The sequence below is a fragment of the Parasteatoda tepidariorum genome, chromosome 9, assembly GCF_982258835.1.
Source record: "Parasteatoda tepidariorum strain Cologne lab strain chromosome 9, Ptep-v5.0, whole genome shotgun sequence".
Taxonomy (NCBI): Eukaryota; Metazoa; Arthropoda; class Arachnida; order Araneae; family Theridiidae; genus Parasteatoda; species Parasteatoda tepidariorum.
The window spans coordinates 37,710,421-37,725,944 of NC_141763.1; the positions used below are offsets into that span (position 1 = coordinate 37,710,421).

At 31.1% G+C, this 15,524-nt stretch overlaps 1 protein-coding gene across 1 annotated transcript; it reads right to left on the minus strand.

The window, feature by feature from the left end:
• Positions 1–1,586: 1,586 nt before the first annotated feature.
• Positions 1,587–15,524, minus strand: LOC107450168 (pancreatic alpha-amylase). Its single transcript, XM_021146921.4, has 7 exons — positions 14,944–15,524; positions 10,606–10,775; positions 9,142–9,331; positions 6,609–6,927; positions 5,326–5,704; positions 4,067–4,385; positions 1,587–1,771 (listed from the first exon to the last, which is right to left on the minus strand). Exons 1-7 carry the CDS (start codon positions 15,139–15,141, stop codon positions 1,760–1,762), a joined length of 1,587 nt encoding a protein of 528 aa, XP_021002580.2. The 5' UTR covers positions 15,142–15,524; the 3' UTR covers positions 1,587–1,759.

Consider the following 15,524-nt stretch of genomic DNA (forward strand, 5'->3'; position numbering starts at 1 on the left):
TCAAAATAATTTAAAAACTAAATTTTTAAAAGAAAAAATAGTATATATTTACTACCACTTTAAATATAAAAATAAAATTTTACGCCAAATGCGTAAAAGTTGGCAGGTATGTAATATAAAAAAATTTAATCGAATTATGTGTTTCTAATAATCTGGGCTTCGCGGGTCAACGGTGATCCCCATGGCATTGTTGTTCCTTGTCAAGGAAGTTTGGCAGCCAAAGCATACGTTAGGATCAGTCTTATCAAGGATAGAAGAGAACTTTCTCAGTTTTAAATAATAAGTATGAGAACGAGATTGCAAATTTCCAAAATTATATTTTTATTGGTTGGTTAAATATATTAAAAAATTATTATTTGATTAAAACTGATAGATAAAAGTTTTTGATTTTATATTTAAATTTGTATATCAGTTTATATATTTTAGATCACTATAGAATCTAATTTAAACATTTGTGGCAATGGTGACATTAAGTTTTTGATCTGCGTACCAGAGATCAGAGATAAGGAAAGTCGTTTACTAATCCAGAAAAAGTGTATATATTTTTCTGAAAAACAGCGTTTTCAAAATTTCATTTCTACGGAAACGACGGGGCAAATTCTTTTTAGAAGTTTTAACAAGAATTTTTCAAACAGTGACTGCATATGTTCAGTTGTTTAGTAGGATCTGATGTTTTTATTTCAATAGCCGTAAAATGAACTTCCCTGAATTATTTTCTAAAAATATTATACTTCGAGTAATAATTAAACAGAAATTGGAGATAGTAACTGTGTAAAATAGTACATTCTTGTCATTAGATTTATTAAATTTGTTGGACAATACAAAAAATTTATAATTTCAAGCTGAAGTTTCAATAAATTTTACTATTTTTTAACTAGTCGGAAGCGAAAAACGTCTGCAGTAAATATGATCAAATCAGTGATTATTATAAAATCAAAATGATGTAATCAATATTCGAAAATTATTCTATAAGATTGTTTTTTTATGTAATTTTTATACCGAAAAGACACAGAAATAAAAAACTTGTCTAAAGTTAAAGTGATTAATTTTCTTGTTGTGAAATTCTTTTAGAAAAGCACTTAACTTAACACTTTCTTTATAACATTTTACTGATCATTGGTATTGTTTCCATTTTTGCGATAGCACAAAAACATCGTATCACACCACCTAACCACGGCCAAGCACCTAGATCAGTTTTTCAAGGCTCTATAACGGTGCCATGACAGTAATGCCCCATAATTTTGACCCCGGTTAGACGACATGTACCACGCGTGAGCTGGTACCCCTCTCCGCAAACTATACCACACCGCAATTAATAAGAGTACTTTAAGACACGATGGATTTAAAGCACATCTTGCTGCAAACACAAGCTGGTTGGTTAGTCTGCTGCCAGGATCAAACTCACGACCCTCAGTTCTTCACCAGTAAAGTACGCGACGCTTTTACAGATTGCGCCACTGTAGCAGTCTTATTGTGTACATGCAATAGCCCAAATTGCTTTCCTGGATAACTGAATATGTGGCTTATCATTATATTGAATTGCACCCATCAACTACACAAAGTTCAATAAAAAAAACACATAAAAATTAAAAACAAAATCTTTTTTATAAAATAATCTTCTGATGAAACATTTTATTTCAACTAAAAAAAAACTATACATAAAACAAATCATGCATATATTATATACTGATATACAAATCCAATAGGAAATGGTGTCTGATTCAAATTATCCAATCATAAATCATCTCTTCAAATATTCTCAAAGTTTAGCCTACAAGAACAATTTTTTATTACTACGCAATTACTATTAAAGATAATTCGTGTTATCATGGTAATTAGTAACATGCAATAAGAACAAAATTGTCAAGAATTACATCAATTAAACACCCCAATAATTAAGGCTTATAAGCACGATAATGTAGAAAGGGTGAATAACCTTAATTGATTGTTGTCTGATAGCATTAGCAATGCGTAATTAAATAATTACGTGCGTTTTTGTGATGCAAGAAATGATTTGCTCCTTAAACAGCTTTCCTTGTCAATTTTTTGACTGCAAAAAATTAAGATATTTTCTATTCCATTACTTAATGTAAGGATTTGTAACAAAACATTATATTTATGTTTTAACCCTTTCTAAAGCAGCGGTACTAACCACCAATTTTTAAAGTCCATGGTAACTTTTCTACCATTTTTAATTTAGATTTCCATTTGTTAATGACTTCAGCTTTCTTAAAAAGCATTTGAATAAAATTGGCAGCCATTTTTTAGTATAAGAAAACGTATAAAAGTTATAAAATGCATATTTCCTTCTGAAGTTTGAATCATTTATAAAATTTATTTTATAAATAAAGAAAAATAAAAGATAATAAGTTCCTAATAGGTCGTGGTTACCACCAAAAAAATGGTATTAAAATTTAAATTAATTTTTTATAAGCTAAATTAGTTTTTTTTTCTTATATCAATTACTACTTCATATGAATTTCAATTTAAAAAATTCTTTAATTTACCTTTACTAGAAATAAATAGCCCAACTGTTCCATTGCAACGTGCGAATCACTAATTTTTCAAAAAATATTACAAATCACTAGAAATATAGAACTTTTTTCTTCTTAATATTCCATACTTTCCCTGTAGCGATTCTTAAGCACCATGCAGCAAAAATGTATTTTTTTATTTATTTAAAATGTGCTGCTTATGGTCGTAGTTGCTTAACGTCCCATCCTTTTCCAATAATGATTCCTTAAGCATTATGAAGCAGAAACTTATTTTTTTTTATTATTTAAAATGTGCTGTCTATGGTCGTAGTTGTTTAATGTTCCATCCTTTTCCAATAACGATTCTTAAGCACCATGAAGAAAAAATGTATTTTTTTATTTATTTAAAATGTGCTGTCAATAGTCATAGTTAATAAAGTGACGTTTGTCTAAAATCTGAAATTTCTCGAGTGATAAAATATATTACCTTTAAAGTTTTACAGGTGCACGCTAAAAATCTCTAACAAAGGTTCGCAAACTAGCAATTGAAGCAGAATATTTTCTTTTGAGGAGTAAAAACGATATGAAATGAATCTTACTGACGCGTTTGCTAAGCTGGAGTTTACTCGGGAGAATAATTAATTGCATTATGTGCGAACCCGAAAAAACTCGGTATAATCAAACAAATAATTGAGTCTTAATTAAAGCATTTAGTTGCAATTTATGATCAATGCATTAATGTGGTAAATTAGTTTTGAAAACATTTCCTACTCTATTGTTTTCCTTAATTTGTTTTCGAAAATTTGGAACTCTATTTTAAGAATTCTCCTTTGATGTAATATTTCATATTTATTTATAACAAATACACAATGTTATGTTTTATCTCTTTTTGTTGACTGTTGATATCAATGATTGGCAAGTTCAAACAAAGTACGTGGTATACACAAGGCAAGTCATGCATAACATATTTATTTCCCAGTAAGGAAAATCACGTTGGTGATCCAAACATATGGAAAGTTATTCTTATTATAAAATGCTCCAATCACGCTAGCCAATCCATCTGCCTAAATATCCCTATTTTATAACTGTCGGTGTTTTGTGACGTAACGTTACTTACCACCCCAAGCCCTTGAAAATTTTCCATAATAAATAACTGTCGATGCCTTCTAACATCACGTTGGTGTGTTTCCAACATTTAAATATTTACCTTTACTATAAAACTGTGGATGTCTTTTGTTGGCCACATCTGAGAAGTTATCCACATTATATAACTGCCGATGTCCTGAGACGCTGGTAAATTCAACATCTACATTATATATACCACATCTACTTGTATAATCTAACTGTTATGTTCTGTGACTTAACGCTGTCCGCCATTCCATTATCTGGAAAGTTATCCATATTATCTAATCATCATCGACAATGATTTTACGCTGAATCTACGTCGTTTACCACTACGTCATTATAATTTTACTGCGCATATAAATGTAATACGTTTAAAACGGTATGCTCCACATATATCAGTGTATTCTTCCACATGTACACTGATATAAAGAAATGAGTTAAGGAAGGAAGAAAGAAAAAAGGAATACCTCAATGTGAATTGCAATCATGGGATCATCCCAAGTACTATCCACCGCAATCTGTGCACGACCAGATCCATCTACTTGCACCGATCGTCCAGTGCAACGATTTCCGTCCTTGTTACCGGATATTATATCACAATATGTTCCTTGGGGCAATCCAGTCTGGAGAGATTGATTAATAGCATGGCCTTCATTGTTCATTGCAAAAAATCCTTTGTTTCCTCGGCTGAAGGCTATCTGGTTATATCCATTGTCCCACCAGTTCTGAACTGTTTCCATACCAGCCACGTTTCGGAATCGAACCATGTTGAATATTTGACGCCATCTGTAAAAAACATTCGGTAAAAATAATTAAACTTATTGGTATAAAATGTAGGCCAGTAAGAATATTCCTGTCTTATAATATTATAAAGGTAGAATTTTTAGATTCCTTGTCAGAAGTATTTTTACAGTAATTTTAGAATCCTTGTCAGTATCGAAGTTAAAAAAAAGTGTATGTATTAGTAGTTCCAAACTAATATTCTAACGAAGAAACAAAAGGTGTTAATTAGATTCTAAAAAAACTGAACTCAGTGGCGTGACATCCCATAGAGGGCCCAAGGCCTACTGTGCCCATCTCAGTTTTCTTGACCCTGGGCTCTGGGGTGCAGGAGCAGATGTTCCGGTCAGGTAGTCAGCCGAACGCAGAACCCCCAGTGTTTAGTTCCCAAGCATGCTTAGTACTCATTTATCGACCCACTGAAAGGCTGAGTCAACCTTGCCCGGCCCGAGGATCGAAACCAGAATCTGTGGCACGGGAGCCCAAAGCGCTACCACTCAGCCACCGGGCATCGTTAATTAGATTAAGATTATTATTTATTAAGATTATCATGTTTATTATTATAAATTAATAGTAGTTATAGAATCCTTGTCAGAAATGAAAATGAAAAAAAAAAAGAGATGTTAATCGTTTCAAACTAATATTTAAGCGAAGAAGAAACAAAAACTTTTTCAATTTACAGAATCACTAATAAAAAAAACCCAGATCATCAATACCAGTTTATTTTCCTGATGAAACTTTTGGGTGTTTCCAATCATTACCCTCAACGTTTCTCTGCTTCATCTGACAATCAAACATGTTTTAATGTTTTTAGGCTTGCTTTCTACAGTAGAAACTCGCTTGACTATCTCGATGAAATTTTGACATGCTTTTTGGCAAGGATTCTAATAATATGTATTCAAGGTGGTAATTATGGAACACTCTGTATATGCTCATGCTTGTTTACCTGTGCTCGCATACCCAGCCATCTCCACAAGTCAAATCGGGATTCCTCTTTACGTCTTTAATGTTGTAGTTATCATCATGAGGTGGCCCAATCCAGTCATTCTTATCTTTGCCATTCACTATGTTCTCAGTCCAGCTGAAACTGCTCATCACCCTAGGCACTCCATAGGGCCAGGCCAACATGAAGGCCACGGCCATCTTGTACATTCGGGATTGTTTGTGGGTTAGGATACTGCCATAACCTCCGGCACCGTGACCGCGTTGATTATCGTGGTTATCAACAAAGGTGAGGGCGTTTGACCCAGAGACGAAAGACCAGCCTTCCCCAAAATTTTTCAGGAACTTCAGTTGCTGGTTGAAATTCTTCCGAATGACATCACCTGAAATAAATCAGAGTTTAAAGAGGGCATTAAGAAAATATTTACCTCTTATGACATACAGAAAAATACTTATACAACAAATTTGGAAACTAGTTGCAAATATTTTTCTCCAGTAGTTGTTTTGTTTCTTTAAGTTTGAAGAAAAAATATTGAATCTAAAAACTCAAATCATTAATAAAAAAAATATTACAATAGCTGAAAAAATTGAAATGCTTCCTACCTTTGAATTAATTTATTCTCAGATATTTCATAGAATGCCAACAGAAAAAAAATTTCTTTTGAAATTCAAAAAAATTAAGTCGATAAAAAGTTGTTACCGTGATGACATATTTAGCAAAAAGAAATTACGGCAAATTAGAGAAAAATATTTAGGTTTCCGGGAATAGAATTCATTTTTAAAAGAATTAATAAACAAAATTTAATTTTCATGTTCAAAATTAATACTTCGAACTTCAGTGACAGTAAGAAAATTATTATGAAATGAAACACTTAAGAAAATCTACTGGAAAACCTTGATCTTCAATAACAAATATGCATATTTTCAATTTTCAAACCACTCTATAAGTAACGTTATTTTTGAAAATTTTCTATCTCTGTCCCCCTTTTCTTTTAGTAAAGATGTACAGCTTTCTAAAAAAATCTAAGTAACTAAAGCATCAAACAATTATTTAAAAAATTATGAGAAATATAAACTAGTTTAAGTTTTTTTTAAAAAACATTTTATTAAAGTAAGACTTTTAAATTTCATAAAAAGTGTTAAAAAAATAAAATGTTTTTTTTCTCTTCAGAAAACGGTAAAAAGTTGACTTGTAAAGAATTTGAAAATAAATTTCTTAACAGACTGCTGGTTTTAAAGGTTAGTGTCTTAATTGTACAAGAAGATAATATGCATCAGCATACTTACCCAAATGTTTTCCAAATCGAAATTCAGTAACTCTACCGAAATTCGTATATTCATCAGACTTGATAGCCTCGCCTCCTAAGTCTATCACTTCTTGGTAGATGAATGGTCTTGTACCAGGTTGAAAATGAAATTCATTTAAGTTATTCAATCGGCCAAAAATATTTCTCAAATCTTCAGGCCACATGTGCTTTGCGGCGTCAACTCGAAAACCTGCAACACCTATTTCTATCAAATTGTTCAAATACCCAGCGATTTTTCCTCTCACATAATCTTTGCCTAAATCCAAATCATGAAGTCCAGATAGTTTGCAATTACGGACCTGTCAAAAAAAGAAAGTGTTTTTAAGTAATGGGACTGGAAAATTACTTTTTGTTTTCAGGTGGATGGAATTAAAACCCTAACAACAAAAGAATGTGTTTTACTGTAATGGAACAAGTAAATTACTTTTTGTTTTCAGGTGGGTAAAATTAAATACCTAACTACAAAAGAATGTGTTTTTATGTTAATGGAACTACAAAATTACTTTTTGTTTTCAGGTGGGTGAAATTAAAAGCCTAACAACAAAAGAATGCCTTTTTATGTAACGAAACTGGAAAATTACTTTTTGTTTTTAGGTGAATGAAGGAATGTTGCAGAATAGTAATGATTAACATCTACAGTGAGTCACAAAAATAACACCTTTAGAAAATTCTGATCAATCTTGAACCATAATGAATCGTTATAATTGGAATAACACCTTGAATTTTTCTAACGGGACAAATTTGCTGCTACCATAATAATGTGTTGAATTCTACCAAGTTCGCATTCAAGTTGAACCATAATATCGTGCAATCAAGTTTGAGAAGTACGATAATACGGTACAATCAGAGGTCGTAACTAAAGCACTACATGCAAAGAAACTTTTTTTTCATGGCAAAAAAAGAAAGAATTAAAAACAGTAATTTATAACTACTTATACAGTTAGTTAATTGAAAAAAACAAAGTTCAAATTCGAATATGATTGGTGCAAATCTTATGTCAGCTTGATCAGAATGTCCCCGATGTACTTTGCTAATTCTTAAAGGGAATTAAAGAACTTTTAAAGCTTTCTAAAATCACGAATATTTGATAACTTATTAGTATTTATTTACTTAAATTCCCTCTCAAAAACCACAAAAAAAATTGAAAGTTGAAGAAAAAATTCACAAAAATTCTTTATAATAATAAATTTGCTTAGTAAACAACTTGAGTAAAAACTTCAAGACCGGAAAATAAATTTTGAGAAAATGAAAATAAAAAAGGATTTAAATATTAACTCTTAAATTACTTAGTTAAGGAATAACACAACAAGCAGGATTTGCAAATTTATAATTATCAAAAAAAGTTGTACGCTTGAAATTAGTATTTCAGCCTGCATAAAAAATTTAAGGCCAACATAAGAAATAGCAAATAAAAAATAATACAAAAATTTGGAGGCTTGTGTAAGAGCCATTTTTTCGAATACATACATATTAAAATAAACCATATTCTTTATTCTTTTTTTTAATTTTGAATCTGAATTTCAATTGAATTCTCCAGCAAAATGTGCCCTCTTTAAGTTGTTAGGTACTGACTACGGTTCGAAAAAAATTTTGTAGTTATTATATTTTTTTAAGAAAAATAGTTGCTAACTACATTTGTAGAAAAGCTGCAATTGATTTAAAAAAAATAGTCTCTATAACCACTGGGTTCAGTTTAGCATCGTATTAATATTGCAGTGAATTTGAACACTAATCTGTTTCAATACATTCCACAATTTCTAACTGTGCAGTACGCAAATGCGGTATTCAGTGCAGTATTTACTAACACTTAACATACACTTTCTTTGAAAATAGAATTTTCAATTTGTATATTTTGGAAAATTTTATCCGTCAAATTTAATACTATACTTACTAATTTGTGTGAGATTGTGAGTGTATCTATTTGAGTTGTAGTCTAATTCCCATTCTTACGGCAACCTTGTATTTTTATTGTCACGAAAATGTTTGTTCTAAAAACCTTTTTTCAATAAAGCAAAAATATTGTAGTTTCAAACCTTTCATCCTAAAAGGATTAAAAATTATTTTTGTAAAGCTTTTTTAAAAAGTATTGTCACTATGACGTTTGCCTATGACGTTTTAGCTGACGTCACACTAGCGATAGGATCAAATTGCATTGTCCATTTCATGACAAGGTGGATTTTAGCTGAGCATACAAGACTTTGCGAAAAGAAACCTTATAATTACCTAGATTTAAGATTATTTTCGCCTTTTCACCCTAGAAAACCCTAAGTCAACCTCGATTGAAGGTTTTTTATAGAAGATTGTTTTCCAAGGTTTTGCATTATGGTAATGTTCGTATAATAGAGAAGGTAGTCACAGATCTCGTTTTAAGGTTAGAAGGTTTACACGTAAATCGTATTACAAACCTTTTCAGGTTTACATTAAAAAGTTTTCGTTGACTGAAAATAAACCTTATTTTGCTATCTGGGATTCTATGTTGTTAGTTAAATGTAGTTAAAATAAATCTTTAATACCTGAACTTTGTCATTGTAATTTTCTATATCTCCAGAGCCTGTTGGGCATTTATCTCGACCATTGAAATCTCCAGCACCATAAGGAACTCCATCGTATTGTGGTGCATCTGGGTCAAAGAAACTTCCAGCCGTTCCATGTCCTCTTCCTATATTACCAGTCATGTGATTGATTACAGCGTCTACATAAATTCTGCAAAAAATAACAATAGTAAATAATAATAATGAAAGAACGATAAAACATGCAAATAAATGATGGACTTAAATGTAATTAACCCTAATGGGTTAATTCTCAAAAGGGGTAATAAATCCTAATGGGTAATGTTCATTCACCCACAAATCTTGCAGTAATTCACAAAGCGGCTTTGTAGAAAAAGGTGTAGTATTATTGGTTTAAACTGAGTTAAAGATTTCCTTTTGCTAACTACCACTTTAACTTTGAAAAAAGACAACTTTTACAAAGACGTTAGGCACAAATGAATTCAAGTTAGGGCCGATCTTATATATTCTACACACATATGATTTTCCAGTAAACAGACATGATTACAATAGTATAACTGCTTAACATTTCTTTCAGTAACTTTACTCATTTAGAATTATAGTTGCAAAAACTCAACATTTCGATGAGATGTGAAAGATAACTTCATGAAGAATAGTTATCTTTTACATGCCATGCGCCATTAAAGTTTAGGTATATATTTACTTTCATAAATTTTAAAATTGTACATATTTTTTCCCAATAATTTTACTGAAAGTGTAATTATTTGATAGAAAAGGAATTTTTCCACATTTTTCTCATGTACGAATTGCTTTAACCTTGGTATTGTAACTGAAATTTAAAAACAACCCCAAGGAAACATAATGAAAGTTGAAGTTGTCAGAACCTTCGAATGTGACGTAACTTGTTACAAATTTTGTATTTATTTACTCTTGTGCCTAAACCCTTGGGGTGGGTAAAATTCAAATTTTATTTTTCCTCGCCTACATTTTTTAACGATTGCTTCTCTTTTGCTTCGAATCTTCTCCTGGCTGTTTATTATACTTACAGTTAAATAATTGAAAAAATATCCGAATTCTTTTGAAAGTTACAAAAGAATTGGGTATTTATACCTCAAGAAAAAGTGAAATAATAATGTGATTCAAATCAGATTTGATTGGATACCTTTAAGTGACGTCACGCTTGTGTGTCGAACTTAATTGGCTTCTGAATTGATAAATACCATGATTTACATAGGATGATGTCACTTGCAGGTATCCAATTGCATGAAATGCCCAAACTTTTGTGGCACACTGTTTCTACACTAGTTAATAACTTTTTATCAATATAGATAACCATATTATTAATATATTACAGTGAACACGAATGTCTTATTTGGCGAGATAAATTTCCAGAATGAAATGATTGATTTACCAGTCTTTATCTTTTTGAAGAAGTTTCTGGGAACTATTACCTAAAACAAAACTCACCTGACGCCGACATTATTACATCTTCTGACCATATCTCTGAATTCCTGTTCATTCCCACTCCTGGTAACAAGCTTGTAACTGACAGGCTGGTATCTTTCAAACCAGGGTCTTTTGATCTCCGAATTCCAGAAAGGAGACACAATTATCCCATTTTCATTGGGAGGGGAGACCTACAGTAAAAAACCAATTTTAATAAATTACGCTGTTTTGGTGAGGATTTTTCCAGTTTTACGTTTTTAAATTATTCAGGACAGCGTTTTAGGTTAAAAACAGAAAAATTTCCACGTAAATGTTTTTATTTAGTGCGCTGTAGTAAAATTTAACTTGTTCAGTACTAATCTGGAAACAACACTAAGGAACTGTTGGGTGTAAAAAATATCACCTTGGAAAAAAGTGTTGCTTACATTATATTACTATAGACTCTCAATTTGATATAAATGATTTTAGCCAAATCAACGCCTAATAGTAATGCAACCTCGAGTCTAACAAATTTCTGATAGTGATACTAAATTTATGTCAATACCAGCAGCAATTTTCTTTTTAAGATGTAACGTTTAGAAATTGGGTATCATCGAATTCTCATTTAAATTAATTTTCTTTCCTTTTAAGAAAGAATATGAAGCAGTTGTCCCATCAGCTGTTCAACATGTCTGGATGAAGATCGGGCAATTACGCTCGAAATTAGTTCAGTTCCAAGGCTACAAAAATTTTTTAATAATTAAAAATATGCTTATAAATATTTTTTTAAAAAAAGTGCGAGTTAGGGGACATTGCTGAGGTATTGGGCATGCAGGAAAGTTTACTGAAACTACGGATTCAAGCATCTAGTCGAAGTGTGGCAACCACTTGACTACTAAAAACCCTAAAATTTTAATTCTATTGCTATTTTGATTATGTTCAAGCAAAATTATTTACAAAAAAGTAATAATGTTCTCACAATTTAAAAAAAAATGTATCATTAAAATTTCAATGTTTAAAAATAAAATTTTATGCAATTAAAATTTAGAAAAATTAATATTTTTTACAATAGAATAATTTACACTTTCAAAGCATGAACAAGGAATTTAAAGTATGAATTTAGGTTTTCTTTCCAATGTTTTTTTTTAATTAAATTATTTCATTTCGTTTTATATCTGGTATTGAACTGCCGACCTACTTTTGGCTTTACTGCTAACAATGTAGAACTTCGTAGCCTTGTAATTTTGAGCCCAGCTTCGAAGACAACGGAACTCCTGGGTCAAGCAATGCGACAATCTAGTAGCCTTTGGGGAGGACTTTATTACGGAACTAACCCGCATTTACATTACATGCAGAGGGAAGTATTTTTTTAGTAAGTGTTTTTTTTTTTTAGCGAATATTTTCTTACTTATTTTTTTTTACATTAAATTTTGCTTTTCTGTACAAAGTGTATAACACTTAGGAACTTTAAATTATGAAGTTATGTAGAAAAGATACAGGGAGTAACGACGAAATTAAAAAAATTAAGATGCAACAACTAGTTCAACAATATTCAACTGTTAAACTTGTAGGGGGAAAAAACAATGTTTGGTCAATCTGTAGCCCGCTGAAATACAACCACAGATTTAAAATTTGTTGTGCTGAAAGAGTCATTTTTATTTGCGGTCTTAATTTAAATTTTGTGTTTGAAATTCAAATTTGTTCGAAAGTTAATGCAAATTTAAGTGCTTTTTCGTGAATTTTTCCTTAGTTTTTTTTCTTTAAATATTTATCCAATATTTCTTCAATTATTTATCCATTGATGAGAGAAAACTTAATTTTTTCTCTCATGAGAATTTATTTCTTTATATTATTAGCTCACGCTCGAGCAGATGTCAATCAACAGTAGCAAAAGAAGAAGAAAAAATGATTGCGAGAAATTACATGTTGCCTTAACGTTGTTATTAAAATTTTTAAAAATAAAAAACTTAATATGGAACGGTAGAAACCGTTCCCTAATTGAATTGTTATGAATCTCGTCAATAAGTAAAATTACCTCTTATTTATTTCTTCTTATCGAATCACATAACCTGCATTCTTTAAGGGTTTTTTTTTCAAGTACAGATGATTATTTTTAAAATTTAGATAATCGTCTGTTTCGTTACGATAAAGAAAACGTTCTTAAATATAGGTACAATAATTGTATATTTTGGAAACATTTTGTTCCGTGTTTTTTTCTGGAAAATATTGGCATTTAACCCCTTGGGGACGGGTGATTCAGAAAAGCATTCGTACAAAATCAGAATCAAGTTGTAATTAAATAAAAAACGGTAACTTAAATAAAGTCGTTGCTAATTTGACAGACTTACTTCTTTACTTTAATTATTGTTAGTTTAATCATATATGTAATCAATGCTAATTCAAAGTATAACTAAATAGTTTTATTTTGAACAAAGTAATGGTGAATTAAATAAATCAAACAATTATAACTCCGCCCACAAATAAACTGCTAAAGAATTACTTTGATTACCAGTTTTATATTTTTACCCTGATTGATACGGTTTTATGCTGGCACGTATTTATGATAGTAGGCGCGAAAGGGTTAAGGAAGAAAAAAATGATGAAGAATAAGCAGTTACTCAGAGAAGCTAACTTGCTCCGGACAGCAAATAAATATTTTCGAGTGGTAGTTTATTAATGTGTGATTCTTGGTTTAATAAATTCAATTTATTAGGTTTTCATCCACCACTATTTCTAAATAATTCGAAAGTTTACGTAATTCGCCACTTTCATAAAGTTACAGAGATGCCAACAGCTCCGGACATGTCAAAGTAACTAAAGAAAACGGTAAGTAACTGCAAAGTAAATTTTGCATATATTTGACTATTTTTGCTTGCTTTTTAAAAGGTATAGCATGACTTAAGTACTATAAAGTGGTGAATTATATAAGCCTACGAATTATTTAGAAATAGTGGTGGATAAAAATCTACTAAATTGAATTTATTAAACCAAGAATCACAATCGATAAGCTGCCACTTCAAAATATATATTTGCTGTCCGGAGCAAGTTGGCATCTCTGTAGTTATGTCAAGCTATACCGTTTAAAAAGTAAGCCAAATAGTTTTTGACTACTAATGCTCTACTCCGTAGCCTTGTAATTTTGAACCCAATCCATAAGACAAGGGAACTCCTGGATCGAGTATTGGGAGAAATTTGTCTTCGTGGAAGACTTTTTGATGGAGCTGCCCCGCATTTGCGTTACATGGAGAGGAAGATCACGAGAACCTCCCGCTGTTAGCCTGACGGCAAGGGGACTCTAGCCCATGATCCGTCTACCACTGAGGATATTTCACGTCAGCACTGTGGTCGGTGCAAGCCGGTTGCGGAATTCGTATCGACTGGGATTCGAACCAGATTCGCCTCATTAGACGGCGAACGCTCTATCCCCTGAGCCATCGCGGCTCTAGTCAAATATTTGCAAATTTTAGTTTCTAGTTGTTTACCGTTTTTAAATTATTATGGCGTTTCCGGAGCAGTTGGCATCTCTGAGTTACTGTGTTGGCTAACGGAGCGAGCAAGAGGTGGAACTTCTTAGTTAAATTTAAAAAGGATAATTTTCTTTACGGAATTTTATAAAAGCAAAATGCTGTTGAGCTGATTTTAAATACATAACAACCGGCTGCAAAAAATTGGCCCTAACGCCTAGAAATTTGAATTTTTTCAGAAACCCTCTCAACTCAACGTATAAGCATAAAACATTTATATTATGATTTTATTTATAACAAGGACTAATTCTAAATCAATGAGGGAAAAAAAATTTTTAAATATTTTTCTCTAACAATTTAATTAAAATTTTTGAGCAACTTTGTAACCGGGGGCCAACGTTCCCTTTTCCACCTGATGTCCAAACTTCAGGACCCTATCCGAAACAATTCAGGAGTTATAAGAAGGACACGAGCGCAAACCATTCCATTTAATAATATAAATATAATTTCCAGTATTGTTTTTTCTCTCCAAAAATATGATTGAATGAATAATTAAAATACGTCAGATACTTTTTTGAAATATGCATAAATGTAAATCATCTTTCAGATAATTGTAGTCCATGATAGAATATATGATATGATCGAATAATCCATAATCTTCATCTTCATTGTGGCTTCGTTATATTTTACATTTATGAATACTGCATTTGACATTGTTATTAGCCGTAAACTGGATTATTATATAATAAATCCGGTGAAAAAATATAACAAGCATTCAAATAAAAACAATATAAAATGGAAGATACTTGGATAAAAACTTTTTAACTGATCTGTCTACAGAACAAAAAAAAATGACAATCTATGAATATAGGAATTAAAAACTTGAATTACAATATTAATAATCAAAACTATGTACCTGAACACCACCGTATCCATAAGGGCCTAAAAACTGTTCGCATTCTATAGCTATATCGTTCCATTTCCACTCAAAAAGATGGACTATGGTGGTACGACCAGGTGCCATATTTGGTTCATGGTTGGAACAATCAATCCAATTCCAAGTAAAGAAAATTGTTAAAGTCAAAAGAGTGATTCGTAAATTACCGCCCGCCATGTTACCCAACCTTATAATAGCGTAACTGGTTTTGAGCTTTTTATTACAAATAATAGGAGAGACAGAATGTGACGTCACAAGAAATCTTTTAAATGAGCAAACGATTGAAAGAAGTTATCTCAGAAATATTTTGGAATTGATGAGTGAATTATGTCATAACTCTTAAAACAATCAACATATTTTTCTTACTTTTATTTATTTATTTGTAAGATAAGAATATTAAAATTTTAATTATTAATTATTGCTTAGATTGTTTTTCAAGTTTCTCTTCCGCTTTCAAGGTTATTTGAGTCATTATTTTGTAAGGATTGAAATGGATATCGATTGATTTCGGACATGTGTTCGTTTTCACGAACTGTCACCTGCTGTTAAAAGTGTTTGTG